Source organism: Typopeltis vanoorti, chromosome 5 (genome assembly GCF_054136105.1).
Source record: "Typopeltis vanoorti isolate ZY-2024b chromosome 5, IOZ_Tvanoo_1.0, whole genome shotgun sequence".
NCBI lineage: Eukaryota > Metazoa > Arthropoda > Arachnida > Uropygi > Thelyphonidae > Typopeltis > Typopeltis vanoorti.
The window spans coordinates 142,401,742-142,418,348 of record NC_143553.1 but is presented as its reverse complement, the minus strand read 5'-3'; the positions used below and the strand labels follow the sequence as shown (position 1 = coordinate 142,418,348).

The following is a 16,607-nucleotide window of genomic DNA, read 5'->3' as shown; positions in this document are numbered from 1 at the left end:
GATGTGGGCAAATATCAGAATGAGGAATTGGCAATGAGACTTATTTGTGCCTATGGTCCCAAAGAAGATTCTACTAAGGTAGAAGTGGAGGAATTTTTTGATGCTTTAGAAAAAGCAACTGACACAATGAAAAAGAAAAAGCTGGTCCTTGTTGGGAATCTAAATAGCAGGGTAGGAAATGATTGTCAGACATACAAAAATATTTTGGGAAAATTTGGAGAAAAGAGCAAATCTAATAATAATGGCAAATATCTGTTGGATTTCTGCTAAGAACATGGACTGCTTATTACTAACACCATAACACCTTGAAAAAATGAAAAAAACTGTTTCATTTTTTCAAGAAAAAATGAAACAGTTTGAGAACAGGAACCAAACCTTGGAGATTCAGTGGCATACCTTGAAGAAAACCCTGATTGATTCAGCCAGAGAGGCATGTGGTGAGGTTGTCTGCAAGGATAACAAAATCAGAACTCCATGGTGGACACAGGAAGTTAAAGAGGCAGTGAAGGAAAAGAAGAAAGCATATCAAAAGTTCCTGACAAATAAGTCAGCTTTTGCTCTTAGAGAATACAGAGACAAATGTAAGAACGCGAAAGACTGTGTAAAACTAGCTAAACAAAAGTCATAGGAGGACTTTGGCAAGAACATAGAAAATAAATATCAAGAAGGTGGTAAGATATTCTGGAGGTTGTTGAAGCTTAGAATTGAGGAAAGAGTGCTGTAAAAGGAGTTAGAGATGATAAAGGTGACATGAAAACAGGAGAACAGATATCCTTGAAGTATGGAGTAATTACTTCGAAGAATTGCTAAATGAAACAAGCAGTGATAGCACAGTGGTAAAAAAACACTCAACAGGCATGCAGTCAGGAATACATATCCATACTTGAAGTAGAAAAAGCCATCAAAGGCTTGAAATGTGGCAAGGCAGCAGGAGTAGATGATATTCGACCAGAAATGCTGAAGTATAGTGGTATAAAAGTCTTACAGTGGCTGCACTGCATAGTTCAGAAAACCTGAACAGAGGGACGAATTCCCAATAATTGGAGTAGAGCTCTCATAGTACCCATATATAAAAAGGGAAATAAAATTGAATATGAGAATTACAGAGGTATTTCCCTACTGAGTGTTCCTGGCAAGATCTATGCAGGTATACTTGAGAAACGGTTGAGAAGAATTGAGGAAGAAAAGCTTGGTGAAGAACAAGCTGGATTCAGGCCAAATAGAGGCTGTCAGGATCAGATCTTCACTTTACGACAAATAGTTGAGAAAGCATGGGAATATAACCAAAGATCTGTATTTAATTTTTGTTGATCTGGAAAAGGCATATGACAAGGTGCTAAGAGAGAAGCTATTCAATACGTTATATGAGTTATATGATATCAATGGGGCATTATATCAATTCAATAAGTTATATGATGTCAATGGGGCATTATATCAAGCAATACTTAGTCTTTATTTGAACTGTAAGTCAGCCGTTAGAATTGAAGGAAGTACAGGAAGATGGTTTAATGTTAAATCTGGTGTGAGACAAGGTCGTACATTATCCCCTCTGTTATTCATTATCTATATGGATCACATTATGAAGGAAAGTGGTATTAAACATGATATCAGAATTGGAGTTGTTAATGTCAGTTCTTTGTTGAAAGTATATTTTTCACTTGGTTAGACTATAATAAATTTAATTTAATTTATTATATTACAGCAAGCTAACATAGCTTGCTCCACCTTTGCAACGAGTTGCCTGGTGTTGTACTACCTTACCCCAGTCCTGAAGATACTTTCAGGGGCAAACTTTGTTTGCTCACACTTGGATAAAGGATTAAAGTAAATTTATTATTGTCAGTTCTTTGCTTTATGCAGACGATGTTATACTTCTAAATAAATCGGCTACAAGTTTGCAAGATTCTCTGACTAAATTGAATAACTTGTAATAGATATGGTTTGAAAGTCATCATTAAAAAGACAAAGACAATAAAAATAGATAGAATCGCTGAAAATGTCAACTGCGTTTTGAACAGAGAACCTGTAGAACAAGTAAAACTTTTCAGCTTCTTAGGCACAATTTTTAGTGAAGATGGTAAATTAAATATGGAAATAGACAACAGAATCAACAAAGCTGGTATGGTAAGAAGTCAACTGAATAAATTCATATGGAATAAGAGAGAAATTAGTCAGAACACTAAGTTAGCTGTATACAAGACAGTGTTCAAACCAGTTTTAACTTGTGGATCTGAGAGCTGAGTCAGAAGTAAAACACTTGACCTAAGACTAGAGACCGCAGATATGAGAGTCCTGAGAAAGATCAGAGGCGTGAACAGATGGCATCAATGGCAATATCATATTAAAAATGAGGATATTAGGAAAGAACTTGATATTGTCAGCATCCAGGAATGTGTTAGCAGAGCTTATCTCTGGTGGTATGGTCGGTTAAACAGAATGGGCAAGGAAAGATTAGCAAAACACGTGTTCTCTGCCAGGTTTGCAGGAAAACGACTCAGAGGAAGACCAAGATATAGGTGAATTGATAAGGTGCAAAGTGCCTTAGACGATAGAAATATAAGATCTGATAATGTTGGAGTCTTGACAAGTAACAGACTGATTTGGAGGAAAACTGTAGATAAGAAGTTAGTAATGATGTAAATTTTTCTTGTAGTACTATCATAACCTGCACACCTCTTGAGGGTACATGTCAGGAATTTGATGATGATGATGACTTTCCACTGAAATATATCATTATCTACATCAAGCTATCAGTTATCTTGAAGTTTTGACTGTTTAAGACTATGCAAATCTTGTAAAAAAAAGAGTATAGTCATTAGAAAAACTATAAATGGGAAAGTAGAAAGCAGTTAGAGATGGTTTATTTGTTGTATGGGTAAAAGGAAAGAGAGAGAGACCAGAGCCTGTGGCACTTCTCCAACAGCAGGAATGATCACAGTGCAGGGCTAGTAATGGCAGCCCAATTACAAAAGACAGGGGTGATGCCATAGAATGGAGGTTTGCTGAGAAGTCCTCTATGCCAGACCTAGTAAGATGCCTTGAAAATATCCATGGCTACTGTTCATGTTTCTCTGTTTAGTATTTGAATTCATTATTTATTGAATTTACTTACTAAGCATAACATTTGCTATCCAGCATGCAAATATAATAAATTTAAAAATTTTCTCCTGATCAATAGAAGTTTTACAACTATACTCTAAAATAAACTATTAAATGAATGTCTCTGTAGTAGAGCAAGAAGAATAACATGTATATTTTAAAGAGTGAAACAGATCTGAATCCCAGCAAGAGTGTGAAGATTACTGATGACTTTTCAGCTAAAGGCAAGTTAGCCTGTTTTACATGGAAAAAAGATTTGTTTTCTTCAAGAAATTGAAGAGCTTATTTCCAAAGTGAATTATCTCCATCAAATACAAATTTTCAGAAAACAAAAAACACGACAATGAAATGCATCAGATTGGAAATAAAGTCAACAGACTATTCATTTTTTATTCCATTTTCAATTTGCAAATAAAAAAATGGTGACAACATAAAGCAGCATCTTAGCAACATGATGATGATGCAGTCAGTTCAAAAAAATTAAAAACTGGAAGATACATCACTTTGGAAATAAGCTCTTCAATTGGGTTTTCTAACAAAACGGACAATTCCAGGGGCAGGCTATAATAAATTCTGAAAGCCAGTTGGATTACTATTACGAATTTTCCTCCAGGAAATCCAAGGACTCGAGGGGGGAGAGGTCCTTTAGCCACTCATACTTAAATACCTATTATCTCTCTCCTTGATCACATCACATCACTGAATGACATAATTTTCATACACATTACGAGTACATCAAACAATAGCCCATGTTAAACGCTATGAGAAAAATCTGGACTTTTCCTGCTTCCTAACCAGACCCTCAGCCAACTTTCAAGGATAGCTTTGCTCTGCCTATACTAACCATGAGCTTCAAAATCTTTCCCACATCTGTACTGTCAGATCCCTTTACTAATTTGCATGTTTCTATCTTACACCTCTCCTCCATCTATTCCTTAATATTTGAATTATTATTAAAGATCTGCCTTCATATGAACAACTCAGTATACCAGTTATCATACTGGTTACCCAGTGCTGGATCTTTATGCTGTGAAAGCAAAAAGTTGTGCTATGAAAAATGAGATCAATATTAAAATATGCAAGTTTAATCATGATAAGCATCAGGGCTGAAAAAAAAAATCAGCTTTTGGTTTTTAACACACTATTGACCATATACCAGATTTCATAAAAAATTTTTAAATCAAAATTTTGTTTATGCATTCATAAAACGAATGCAAGTTGCAACATATAATCTGAGTTATGTTACCTGCAGTTGCCACTTGACCAACTGGAATTCCTGTTTGGTGTGACAGGTATCCAAGAATTGAGAACACTACGAATCCTGCTAAGATAGCTGTGAAAACATTTATCAAAGGAACCATAATGACTTCCCTAAAATATAATAAATTGGTTCAAATTAGTAAAATGAAATTATTCTAGTAGATGTAGCAGGTTCAATGCAAGAATTAAATAATTTTGCATTGGTAAAATAATATACATCAATATTTCAGTATCTAATTACACTAACATAATTTTAATTATGAATTGTTTATGAAGAGAATAAACAATTCATATCCATCCCTATTTGTTATAATTTGTGTAACAAAGTTCCATGTAGTATTCTGTCAAATGCCTTTGCAAAATCTAGTACATCATGTAGCCATTCTCTTTATTCAACTCAGCTGTCACTCTATTATAAAAAGTTAGTAAATTACTAAGGATTACTGATGCTTCACAAAGCCATGTCCCCTCATAAGAATATCATATCCCATTTATCTACCCAATGTTTCTCCATCTCAAGCTAGTATTATCAAAGGCACATTGAGGATACACAGTCAGTGAAGACTAAATTTAAAATGAACTCCAGCAAGGACAGTCACATGTATGGAAAATGACAATGGTGCTTTCTGTGGTGATGTTCTGTGATTACTGCTGCTGGGGGGATAGGATGTAAAATGAAACCATCATTTCTATTACAGTTCAATGGGTCATGTAGCATTAGCCACTTCTAGGAAGAGTCTGTAATTAAAACCAATCTGTGTAGTAACTTTGCTTTTATCATCTGATGAAATGGTCTTCATCCAAGACATATTAAGCAAGTCCACTTTTGGTTGTGCTTATTGAATATATTTTTATGGCTTATTATTATGGTGGTCTATCCTATCTGTCCAAAGCACCGGATCTCATACTGACAGGGATACTGTCAGTTCCATGTTTCAATGCCAAAATCATAATAAGAAATTATGATTTTGCCATTACTTCAACCTTCATATCACCTCTGGGTCTGCCTCCCACTGATGAGACCTCAATAAAGGTCGAAACCAGTCTGGATAGTGAGTTGCATACTTCAGGTGCAAACTTTGTTTGTTTACAATTGGATAAAGAATTAAACAAAGTATATAATTTCTTGGTATCTTTAATTTACATTAAAATAAGGGCAATATCACTGCTAAAATCAAATAAAGATAATATAATCAAATCAGAGAATTACAAAGAATACTCAAGATTCATGAATATGATTAAAGGTTCATGAACACATTTAATTACATTCAACTGCTTTTGGATGATTTTTAAGTTTGGCAGTTCCTTTTATGCCTAACTACTTTTAGAGCTATTTATGCTATGTAAGACTTTTTTTCTTTTTTTTTTGACTCATTCTTGAGGTCTGCCTAATTAAAATAATGGAAACTTATGTTTTTGTTAAAAAAAATCTAAAAAATTAATATAAAATCTATTACCTTGATGGACCTGTGGTTTCAGTCCGGATTTCTCCATGACTGCAGGTCGTAAAGAGTCCAGCTATTCCTGTCTTGGGCCTTTCTTCTCCATTTTCTTCCAACTTTCTTAATCATTGAGTCTTCCCACCTTAAGGCTGGTCTTCCAGGTTTCCTTTTGGTATCTCTCGGATACAAGTTTGTAACTCTGACTGTCCATCTGTTGTCTCTCATTCTGGCAAGATGTCCTGCCTATCTTCTTTTGCTGTTGTAGATTGTTTTTATTATATCTGTGAGTCCAGACTTCTTCCTGATTTCTGTGTGTCTTACATGGTCTATTTTGTTTATATTGCATTTTCTTCTTTCCATTGCACGTTGAGTTGTTATTAAGCTTTGTTCTTCTTTTAAACTTGTGTTCCATGTTTCACTGCCATAAGTTAAGGCTGGTAAGATGTGACTATTGAAAAGATGGGCTCTTATGTCTATATCTATGTTTTGGTTGGTAATTGTTGATTTTATTTTGTTGAAGGCTATCCAAGCAGCTCTTTTTCTCCTTGCTATTTCATTTGACATATCATTATTCATTTTTATGGACTGGCCGAGGTAGATGTATATAAAATGGCCCCCTGTCCGCACAGGACAGGGGGCCATTTTTTTCTTCTACTTGCTGGCATCTTTACAGTGGTCTACAGCACTTCTCCTGACCATGGTTCTGAAGTGCGCCTTTGGTCTATGGCTCCTTATTCATTATTTTGAGCTGCCCACTTGGGCTTCCCTCATCCGCCACCCGAGGGAATGCGCTTGGTAGGGGTGAGGTCCCCCCGCAAGAAAAATCTATTATATATAAATAATATGCAAATTAGTCAACACTTATTTTTACTAAATTTTTCTTAGTTATTTGCATGAAAGCGCACCTTTAGGACACTGAAAACCAAATGATTTGAATAAGGCAAATGCTTTTCTTTCACAGATGGTTTAAATTTAAACCATTTGCAAAAATAAAGTTTAAAATAATGAGGAGTTATAACTCATATTGCTTCATAATGAAAATAAATTTTGGCAAAAGACAAAATAATTATACCAAACTTAATTGATCTTGGTTAATGTTATGCATAATTTCATATATAAATGGATTGCATTTAAAGAGGTTTGGTGTTGGGAATTTAGAAAGGCTATTGTTTTCTGAGAAGGCACAAAATCAAGAAATCATTAAAGCTAATGATCAAAGGATTCTTGTGAAGTAGGAAAGCACAGCCAAATGGGTTGTATGACAGAAGGAAGATAGATATGAGTTTGAAGATGTGGTTGTGGTGGGACAAGGTGATGGAATGCATAAAAGGAGAGGTTAAGGCAGGTATAAATGGCAATCAGGATTAGGGAAACTGGAGAGTGGTCTAAATAGAGAGAGAGAGGTGTGGAATAGTGGCTAGCATAGAGAATGTTGTTGCTGGTAGAATGGTCTCAAAGACATAGGGATTGTTATGTTTGTATTCAAATGTAAGGAGCATTTGTAATAAGAGAGCTGAGTTTGTTGCACTGATTGAGTCAGTATGCCCAAAGATAATCAGTATGAGTGAAATGTGGTTGTCTGAGGATGATATAATGTTGGGAATAGAAATGGAAAGTTTTTTTGTTTTTTTTTCTGGAAAGACAGGAAAGTGAAAAGAGGAGATGGAGTACTGTTAATGATGGCAGAGAAACAAACATCCACAAAGTGTGGAAGTTGATATTTAATTAGAAAGTTTGATATTCGTTTTATACATGCTAGAATAAAATTTCAGCTGTGTTTTTTTGCCTTGGCAAATTTACACAACTGAAATATTAAAAATGAAGACTATGTATCTACTCTACAACTCTGTCTCCACCAACCACAACTACCTTCATCATCTACACCAATGCCATCTACCACCGACCACCACCACTAGTATTTTCACAGACAATCACAACATCCATGCCCATGGCAGGATTCAAACTTGCAGCCTTTTGGCTGGAGAGCGGATAAGCTAACCACTCGGCCAACCAGGCCGGTAAAATAACATTGGGTAAAATTAAGTAATCCTGCAACATGATGGATGTGCTTCAAAATTTATACTGCAACCAATGGCCCAAAAAATGATGCAAATAGGACAGGCAAGTGAACAAAGCAACTTTCTCAGAGAATTGCTTGTAAAAGTCACTGATTTCAAAATTGTGTTGGGTGACAAAGTGTCTAATTCCAGTCTTGCATCCATCAATGAAGTTGGATTGTGAAAGCATTTAACAGGTTTTAAGACAGACAGTATGCAAAATGAAGACTATATATCATAAAACCATTTAAGTATATTACATATAAGTAAAAAAGAAAAGGAAAGGAAGCCATTATTTAAAGAAAACAAAATTTATTTATTTTATATATGCTCATTATTTTTTTTTTTTTTTTTTGGAGAGCCTGTGTAGCTCAGTGGATGTGGCGTTTGCACACCATCGCGCTAGGCCGCACGAAGGAAGTCTTGGTTTCGAGTCTAGTCGGCAACTAGAGGAAATTTTTCTAAGCCTTTTATCGACCGGATCCCGAGTTAGTCGATCTCTGGCACGGGCAAGCAGGTTTTTCCTCCCAGAAACTCGGGTTTTTCGTCCTGTAAACTCAAGAAAATCGACCGTAGAACCCACATTATTTCAGACATTAAAAAAAATATATTGTGTTAGGGTTAGAGACCACGAGATGGCGGCACATTTGAGCCGTCTCTCTTCACTGCGTACCGCTTAATTAGTGATAGCCTTGGGCCATCTGTCTCTGATTGGGTACCAGTGGAGATTGAACTGCCCACTCAGTCTCCAAAAGTTAGATAGGGCTAAATAGCCTCGCCTACTCCCGTATATACGGGGATAAAAAGGCATTAGCTGATTTTTTTTTTTTTTTTCATTATTTTTGGATGGATTATAAGCTACTTATTATTAAGAGACACTTGGAGGTGTCTCTTAATTATAATAATAGTCCAGGAATTCAGGGACTCATTGAGGGAGGCCACATACTACACACACACACACACCAGTTATCATACTTTTTATTGAATTCATGCATGCTGTTTGCACACACAACATCCAATGGCAATCCATTCCAATCATGCACCACTCTATGAGAGAAAAATGTAGACCTCACCACCTTAGCAGCATCCATTCTCAGCTTCCAGGGATGCCCTCTTGTCATTTCCCCACTCTCCATAAAATTAAAAATTCCATCAACTGAAATCCTGTATGACCCTTTCACAAATTCTCAACCTATCTTCATAATCAGTATTCCACAATCCTGATATCATTTTTAACAGAATCACAACAGAAACTAGGGGACCAGATCTGCACACAATAGCCCAAATGAGGTCTTATCAAGACCTTGTAAACAAGCAAAATGACATCCTTATCATTACATATAGAAGTTTGTTTCAGCATTTCAATTATCTTTTGAGTTGTATTTGTAATCTTTGCTACATGGCTCCTGAACTTCAACCTCCTATCTACTAGTGCTCCAAGATCCCTAGTCTGATCAGTTTCTTCTAGCATAATTCCACCAACAGAATACGACATTGGATATCTAATTATGCCAAAGTGCATGACTTTACATTTACCGACATCCATTTTCCCATGTCCTCAATTCCAGCTTATTCAAATCCTTCTGCAAGTACTGCATATCAGCAGCATTCCTGATTACCCTACCTTTCTTTACATCATCAGCAAATAGCTATATGTCACCTTTCAAATCCTTCCCAATATCATTAATGTACAGATTGAATAACAGTAGACGAGGACCGACCCTTGTGGTACACCACTGGGTATTTTTTTTTTTAATCTTTGTACCGGTTATGGGCAGTACTACCCTTACATCACATCCAGACATCTCGTTCAGACTTGATATAGGCCTAAGTCTTTACAAGTGTTTTACCCTATGCCTGTTCTAGTTATCATTGTAGTCATTCTCTGGTGGCAACGCCATGCCACCAGTGTGCCCTGTAGGGCCCTCAATAAAAGAACTTTTATATCCTTCTGCATTAGCCCAAACTGTTTTAAGTCCTTATAGCTATCTGTGTTCCATATGCCATGTAAAGAGATGGTGGCGCTGGTAAACCTCGGAGTTGCCCCATGCTCCTCCCGTATCTTACTAACTAGATCTTGGTTAATCATGCAAATTCACATCCCCCCATATACCAGTTTTTGATATCTATGAGTCAGCCATCCTCTTATTCATGCAAATATTTTATGATCCAAACCCATATTCTACAATTTATGCAATAGTCTTCCATGCTGTATTCTGTCAAGCCTTAGCAAAATCCAAAAGTATCATGGTGTATTCATTCCCCTTGTCCAGTTTAATAGTAACATCGTTACAGAATGTGAGCAAGTTGCTAAAACATGACCTTCCCTTAGTAAACCCATGTTGCTCATTGCAAAGCAGAGATTCACCGTCAACCTATTTCTGAATGTGAGCTCCAACCAATTTTTCCAAAATCTTCACCACTACTCCTGAGATGCTGATAGGTCGATAGTTGGATACATCAGTCTTTGCAATACCCTTATGCAAATGGGATTACCATACATTCTTTCCACTCCTGTGGAATCTTCCCTGTTCTGAGACTCAAATTATATAGCCTGATTAACCACCTTACTGGCCATTAAAGATCAAATATTCATCCTCAAAAGCTTCGTATCCATCATAAATTTCAATGTAAAATCAAACGGTATTACAATTTTAATACGCACTTCGAATCCATGGAAATGTAACCCATCTAATGTTTTCAATGTAATGTGAAAACACTGGAGAGGATCCAGAAAAGTGACTAAAACAATATCAGAACTCTGGAATGGAGAGGTTGAAGAAATGAAATTGCAAAGTTTGGTGGATACGAGGAGGAGGAGTATGTAAAAATACACAATTTAAAATTCTGAATATTTTTACGAATTGTTTATGTTAGCACATTAATAGTTTTCGTTTCATAAGACGTATTGTCAGCACTTGCGATATAGGTCCTGGCCGGTAGCGTGGCTAAAGGAATAGCTAGTTCAGCTGAACACTTTTAGCACCTGTGCTATCCCATCAGTCCCTATTGCTAAATTCTTATTCAGTTTGTGCAACAGCTCGAATACCTCCTCTTCGTACATCTGAGTTTCTTCATCCAGTGAAGAGGTAGCAGTGAACTCGATGTTACATACATCAGGTTGATAGCTTTTAGCAAAATGGCATTTAGTTATAATGACATACTGCAGGTATTCAAAGACGGATATATCAAAATAATCCATCCACTTATAAATGAAAAATTTGGATTGTAAATCATTGATTTTATGATCACATGAATAACAAACAAGCCTTTCAATTTAAACAAACATATTTCATGTCAAAATCACAGTTAAAGATATTTTAAGATTAAAGAACATTAGAAAACATTACAAACGCAGTAAATATGACTACTTACTTAAGGCAGTCATTATGAAAACGATTAAAACTTGCCATTGTTACCAAACCACCCCAACCAGGTCCAATAGAAAAGAACACCTGCATAGCTGCATCTCCCCATACCTATAAATGGAAAGAAAAAAAGAAAGATAAGTAACATTGCTTTATTTGTGAAACATTCCTTAAAAATTAGTTGATGCGATATTAGAAAACTTAAATAACCAGTCTTGCTTAAGTAAATAACATGATGTAAGAAATCTTCTTATATCCTTCTGTAGTGAAAAAATATTGTTTAACAGAAAATGCAAAACAAATTATCTAACTGATATTTATAAAGAAATTCCCAATAAAAGTAATCAAACATGCAATTTCAACTTCAAAAGTAACTTCATGTGAATGATATATTTATACCTCTTTTTTTTTGGGGGGGGACATTTTATGAATATACATTTCCAAAAATTATTACCATTACTATTATTACATGACACCTCCAAAGAGTCCAAAGACTCATCAAGAGAGGGCACCTACTCTACAACTTCCTGACTTGGACTGCCTTTGCACAACAAGTGTGCAAAGGCAGTCCAAGTCAGGTATAGGAAGGAATTTTAAAAGACAAGCCTCAGAGTAACTGAAAGAACGGTATTCTGTAGGAAGAGGACCTCTACTGTATACTTGGAAGGAGAAGTGATTGTGTATAATCCAGATGATGACCTTAATATGAAGGTCGAAACATCAGGAAATTAAAATAGTTATTTATAACACGGTTGTCAAGTCCATAATTTCAAAAATGAATGCTGATCACCATGTAACACTAAAAGAAAGGAAAAGGCCTAAATTTGATTCTCTTCATGATGAAAGGAATCTTTATATGGTTATTTTTTTTTTTCAATTAAAAGTGAGTTAGCCGATCTCAGATGGAGATAACAGGGTTTTTTCCTCCCAGAAATTCAAGTTTTTCATCCCCTGCACACACAGACAAATCAGCCTTGAGAACACATGCAAGTTACAGACAAAACAATACTAGTGGTGATGGTGGGCAGTAGATGTTAGTGGTGTAGGTAATGGTGGTAGTGGCAGTTCACTATAGTTGTGGATTAAGTGGTGGAGATGGAGAGTTGTAGAGTAGGTACCCTCTCTTGATGAGTCTTTGGACTCCTTGGAGGTGTCACATAATAATTTATTTGAACAAGAACACAATTTGAAACAATTTTCATCATCATTTTGAATGATGGAAATATTTCTAACATTTCTCTCTTCGCAAAAAAAAAGACATTAAGGCAAACGTTTTAATGGGGGGGGGGTGAGAAATTGCTTAAATATTATCCTGTCAATACTTTTAAATTCATTAAACTCTTATTATAAAGAACAAAATAAAGTTATTAAATTAATTAAAAAAAAAAATTGCACAACCTTTAATGATCCAAGGCGTTCCCATTCTGGACTGATGTAGTAGAGTATACCATCTGCTGCTCCAGGTAAAGTAACACCTCGAATTAGCATTATGAAGAGGACAACATACGGAAATGTTGCAGTGAAATATACTACCTAAATCAGAATGAGAAATAAAATTGAGTAGTACCTACTATATACAGTAGATGATATTAATACTTGATTAGTAAGCATCAGGTTGTTGGAGCAATCTCTTAAATTCAAATACCTCTAACCTAGTTAAAATTTACAAGAAGGTAGTATAAAAACGTGTAGGCATGTGTGTCATGTGACCTCCATCTATGAAAAGTTGTGAACCTATAGTACATTAATAATGTAAGTAGGTTAAGTAAATATTATTTTTTAAAAATATTTCTTATTTATTTTTACCCTGCTCTAAAGACCAAATGTAGAACTTTTTCAAACAACTTCAGGTCTCCAATAAACAGGGCAGTAGTCTCACACTAGATGATGAAATTCATCTCCCACCTAAAGACAATTACTACATTCACGCTGATGGTGGGATCTGATCCAAATCTGCTGCTTATTGGTTGGAGATCGAGTAAGTTAGCAACTCGGCCAACATGGACGGACCTTCCATAACGAATCCACATCCCATGCAGATGTCTGTATCATAATAATGTTATATTGAATGTGTTGATTTGAATTTCGAAAATTTTTCTTCCTCTTTCAAAGATGAGTATTACAATAAAAGTATGCTTGAAATAAAGGAGTAAGTATTTAAACATTTAATTTACAACCTATTAAATTCTCTAAATTTAAAAAGAACATCAGAGATAGGGAAGTTATTATCCTTCTTTATAAGAATTTGATAAAACTGCATTCGACTACTGTGCTCAGGTTTGGTCGCCTAGGTTTCATGAAGATGACAAAATTGTGTCGAGGATCTAGAGACAAGTGACCTACATGGCAAAAAGGTCTATGGAATTCTTCCTAGGACAGGTTGAAGGTGTATGGATTGCAAAGTTTAGTTAATAGGTGGAAAAGAGGAGAAAAATAGAACCATATAAATTACTAAAAGGGTTTTATAAAAGATAAGTTTTATAAGTTAGGTGCAAAAGAAATTTTTTGATACATGATAAGTTGGGAAAGAATAAGGGAGTTGAGGTTATGTAAGAGTGTGATTAACACAAGTATGAGGATCCGATTTTTAGTTTGGAGAGTGGGTAAATGAGTGTTCTGTCAGTGAATGAGTTTAAGGAGAAATATGATAGGTACTGCATAAGTAACACTTACTGGACCTTCCATAATGAATCCACATCCCATGCAGATGTCTGTATCATAATATTTTGAAGATAAACCACATACAAATTGAAAATCATGTAAAATAAGACTTGGAATTTGATATGTACATCAAGACTGTTTGGTTTAAGATGATTAAAACTGTGTAAAATAGTAATAAATAAAATCATAATCTTGATCCTATGATGATATATATCACCTGCTTTGTTTGTTGTTCACAGACGTTAAGGAAATAGCAAGATAGAAACTAACAGGAACCAATTAAAGAAAGGCTCCTTCTTCTATTTGGTGACTAGAATTAAACTTAGGTCTTTCTATGGGTGGCCTAGTACCGTGGCTGTAAACATCACTTCCACTGAGCTACATAGGCTGTTAGTCCTGTTTCATAAACATTTAATTTAAATTGTAATAATCTTTCTTTAATACAGTTTGAATAAGAAAAAACTGTACATATTAACTATGGTTTGATACAAACTTATTAGATTATGACATTTATTAGAGAGCATCTGCAACTCAGTTGGTTTTGCCAAAGCCCTTCAGTTTGAAATACCTGGGTCAAATCCTGTCTAGGATGTGAAGAACCCTTCATCAGGACTTCTCACAAGCAAAGGTGAGTTATCTGGTATCATATATGGAGGTAGCAGGGTTTTTTGATCCCAGAAACTGTGATTTTTCATCCTGCACATAAGCAAACTCACTAGGAGAACACATGCAATTTATATACAAAATATACTATAGGCATAGGCTAACAGTAAGTCGAAGGATGCCTTAGGTCATGGGCGCATCAAATTAATAAATGCCATCTTCTTCTGCAGTCCTGTTGAGGACTGCAGAAGAAGATAGCATTTATTAATTTCAAGAAAGAAAAAAGCCTTACTTCAATTTTTTTTTTACTGATGGAACTTAAAAATTTGACAGGAGCATAAATAACATTAAAGATTCCAAGTGAGTTTTGTAACTGAAGAACTGTTCTCATTTACAACAAAGCAATTACTTTACTTTTCCTTGGTGGCTCCAAACAGAAACACATTTGAGTCAAGATGTATTTCTGATTGGGAAGTATAGTTGTGGGAAAACAAGAGCTGTTGATTGGAAACAGAGTACATTCCAGAAGAAGAAAAAGTATGGGGAAAAAAATATGAAAAGGGAAGAAATTTTTAATTCAGAAAGGAAGGTAAGGTTGTTTACGAGGGAACCTTCTGAGTTTTCTCAAATTGACAATTGTATTTCTTTCGATGGACATTAAGTTGGAGAAGAAGGTGAGATCATACAGTTTCACTAAATTAATGAACAATTCTCTTTAAAATATTATCATTATTAGGACATCCATGGAGCCAGCTGACTCATTGAAAGAGGCTGGTCCACTTAACATATTTATCATACTGAACTTAAACTCTTCCAGTATTCATGATGCAATCTGGTAATAAGATCCACTCATCCACTGCTATTTTAATAATCACCACTGTAATAATCCAATAAAATCCACTCACTAACTTAAACATTTCTATTGCATCGTCTCTTTTCCTCTTATCCACCAAAAAACTAATTTATATTCCTTCAACCTCTCCTTGTAACCAATATCAACCTTTCTCCATAATCAACATTCTAGAGTCCTGAATTGTTTTTTGGTCACTTTGTCTCTGGACCTACTCCAGTGTGTCCACATTACAATAAAAAGACAATGATATATGAACAGTATCTGTCTTCTGGTCAGAACATTCTGAGTTAAGAAACAAACTTTTTTTTTAATGTTTAAAGATAGCAAATTTTTTCAGAAGAAAAAGGAACTTTTAATTTTCAGTTATTATAAGGAACCTCAACTATGGGAACATAGACTAAAAGAAGGAAAGTGCACATGGTAAAAAGGAAATGGAATTTATACAGTTACTATGGGATAATTAATTATGCTAATTATTTCTTTTACTGAACTATTGCACCAAGGTCAGTTAACAAATTAGATTTCACATATCACAATGAAAGAGGTCTAAAATTCCTCCCCCACCAATATAGCTGACAAAATACAAATGGAAACATCATACATATTAAACTCCAATAAACAACTAAGTTGCAACCTAATGAGAATGGAAAAAAGGACCCTTTAATCTTTAAAAATAACCAAAAACATCATCATTAAAAAGCGAATAAAGACAATGCTACTTCGTTCTTGATCGAGACAGCATAACTGGAAAAAATGAACCAATCGGTATCCGATCACAACACGTGCCAAATGAAGAATTACAACCCTACAAACTGCATTAAAAAGAAAACAACAGAACTAATCAAATCAGTGAGCACATGGCCAGAGGAAACAACCAAAAAACTAATACTGCATTATGCCCACACTCCCAGAATTTATGGCCTGCCAAAAATACATACAACAAACACACCACTATGACCGGTAGTTGAAGGAATCAACAGCCCTAATTATCACTTAGCCAAGAAGCTAGTGGCCACATTCAAGGAGTTAGTAGGTCATTCCCCCCCCCCCCCCACATAAAAAATACTTCCTTTTCATAAACAAAATTAGAAACAACACACTCAATGACGATTTATTAGTCAGTTTTGACATAACTGCCCTTTTAACTAATGTCCAGATCAATGATACAATTTTTTTCCTACAGAACATATTTCCACCTGATATCACGACCCTCTTTAAAAGAAGGTATGGCCATGGACTAACCACTTCCCCCCCCCCCCCAATA

The 16,607-nt window shown here is 35.3% G+C and overlaps 1 protein-coding gene across 2 annotated transcripts in view; it reads right to left on the bottom strand.

Moving 5' to 3' along the window:
• The window catches only part of LOC150106890 (sodium-dependent proline transporter-like), a 196,563-nt gene that overhangs the window by 52,412 nt on the left and 127,544 nt on the right, over positions 1-16,607 (bottom strand). For both annotated transcript variants that reach the window (XM_090392797.1, XM_090392796.1), the window contains 3 exons: positions 12,625-12,759; positions 11,234-11,337; positions 4,346-4,470 (listed from right to left, as the gene is read on the bottom strand). In XM_090392797.1, coding sequence (XP_090248923.1) covers positions 4,346-4,470; positions 11,234-11,337; positions 12,625-12,759 — 364 coding nt within the window. The remainder of the gene's footprint in view (positions 1-4,345; positions 4,471-11,233; positions 11,338-12,624; positions 12,760-16,607) is intronic.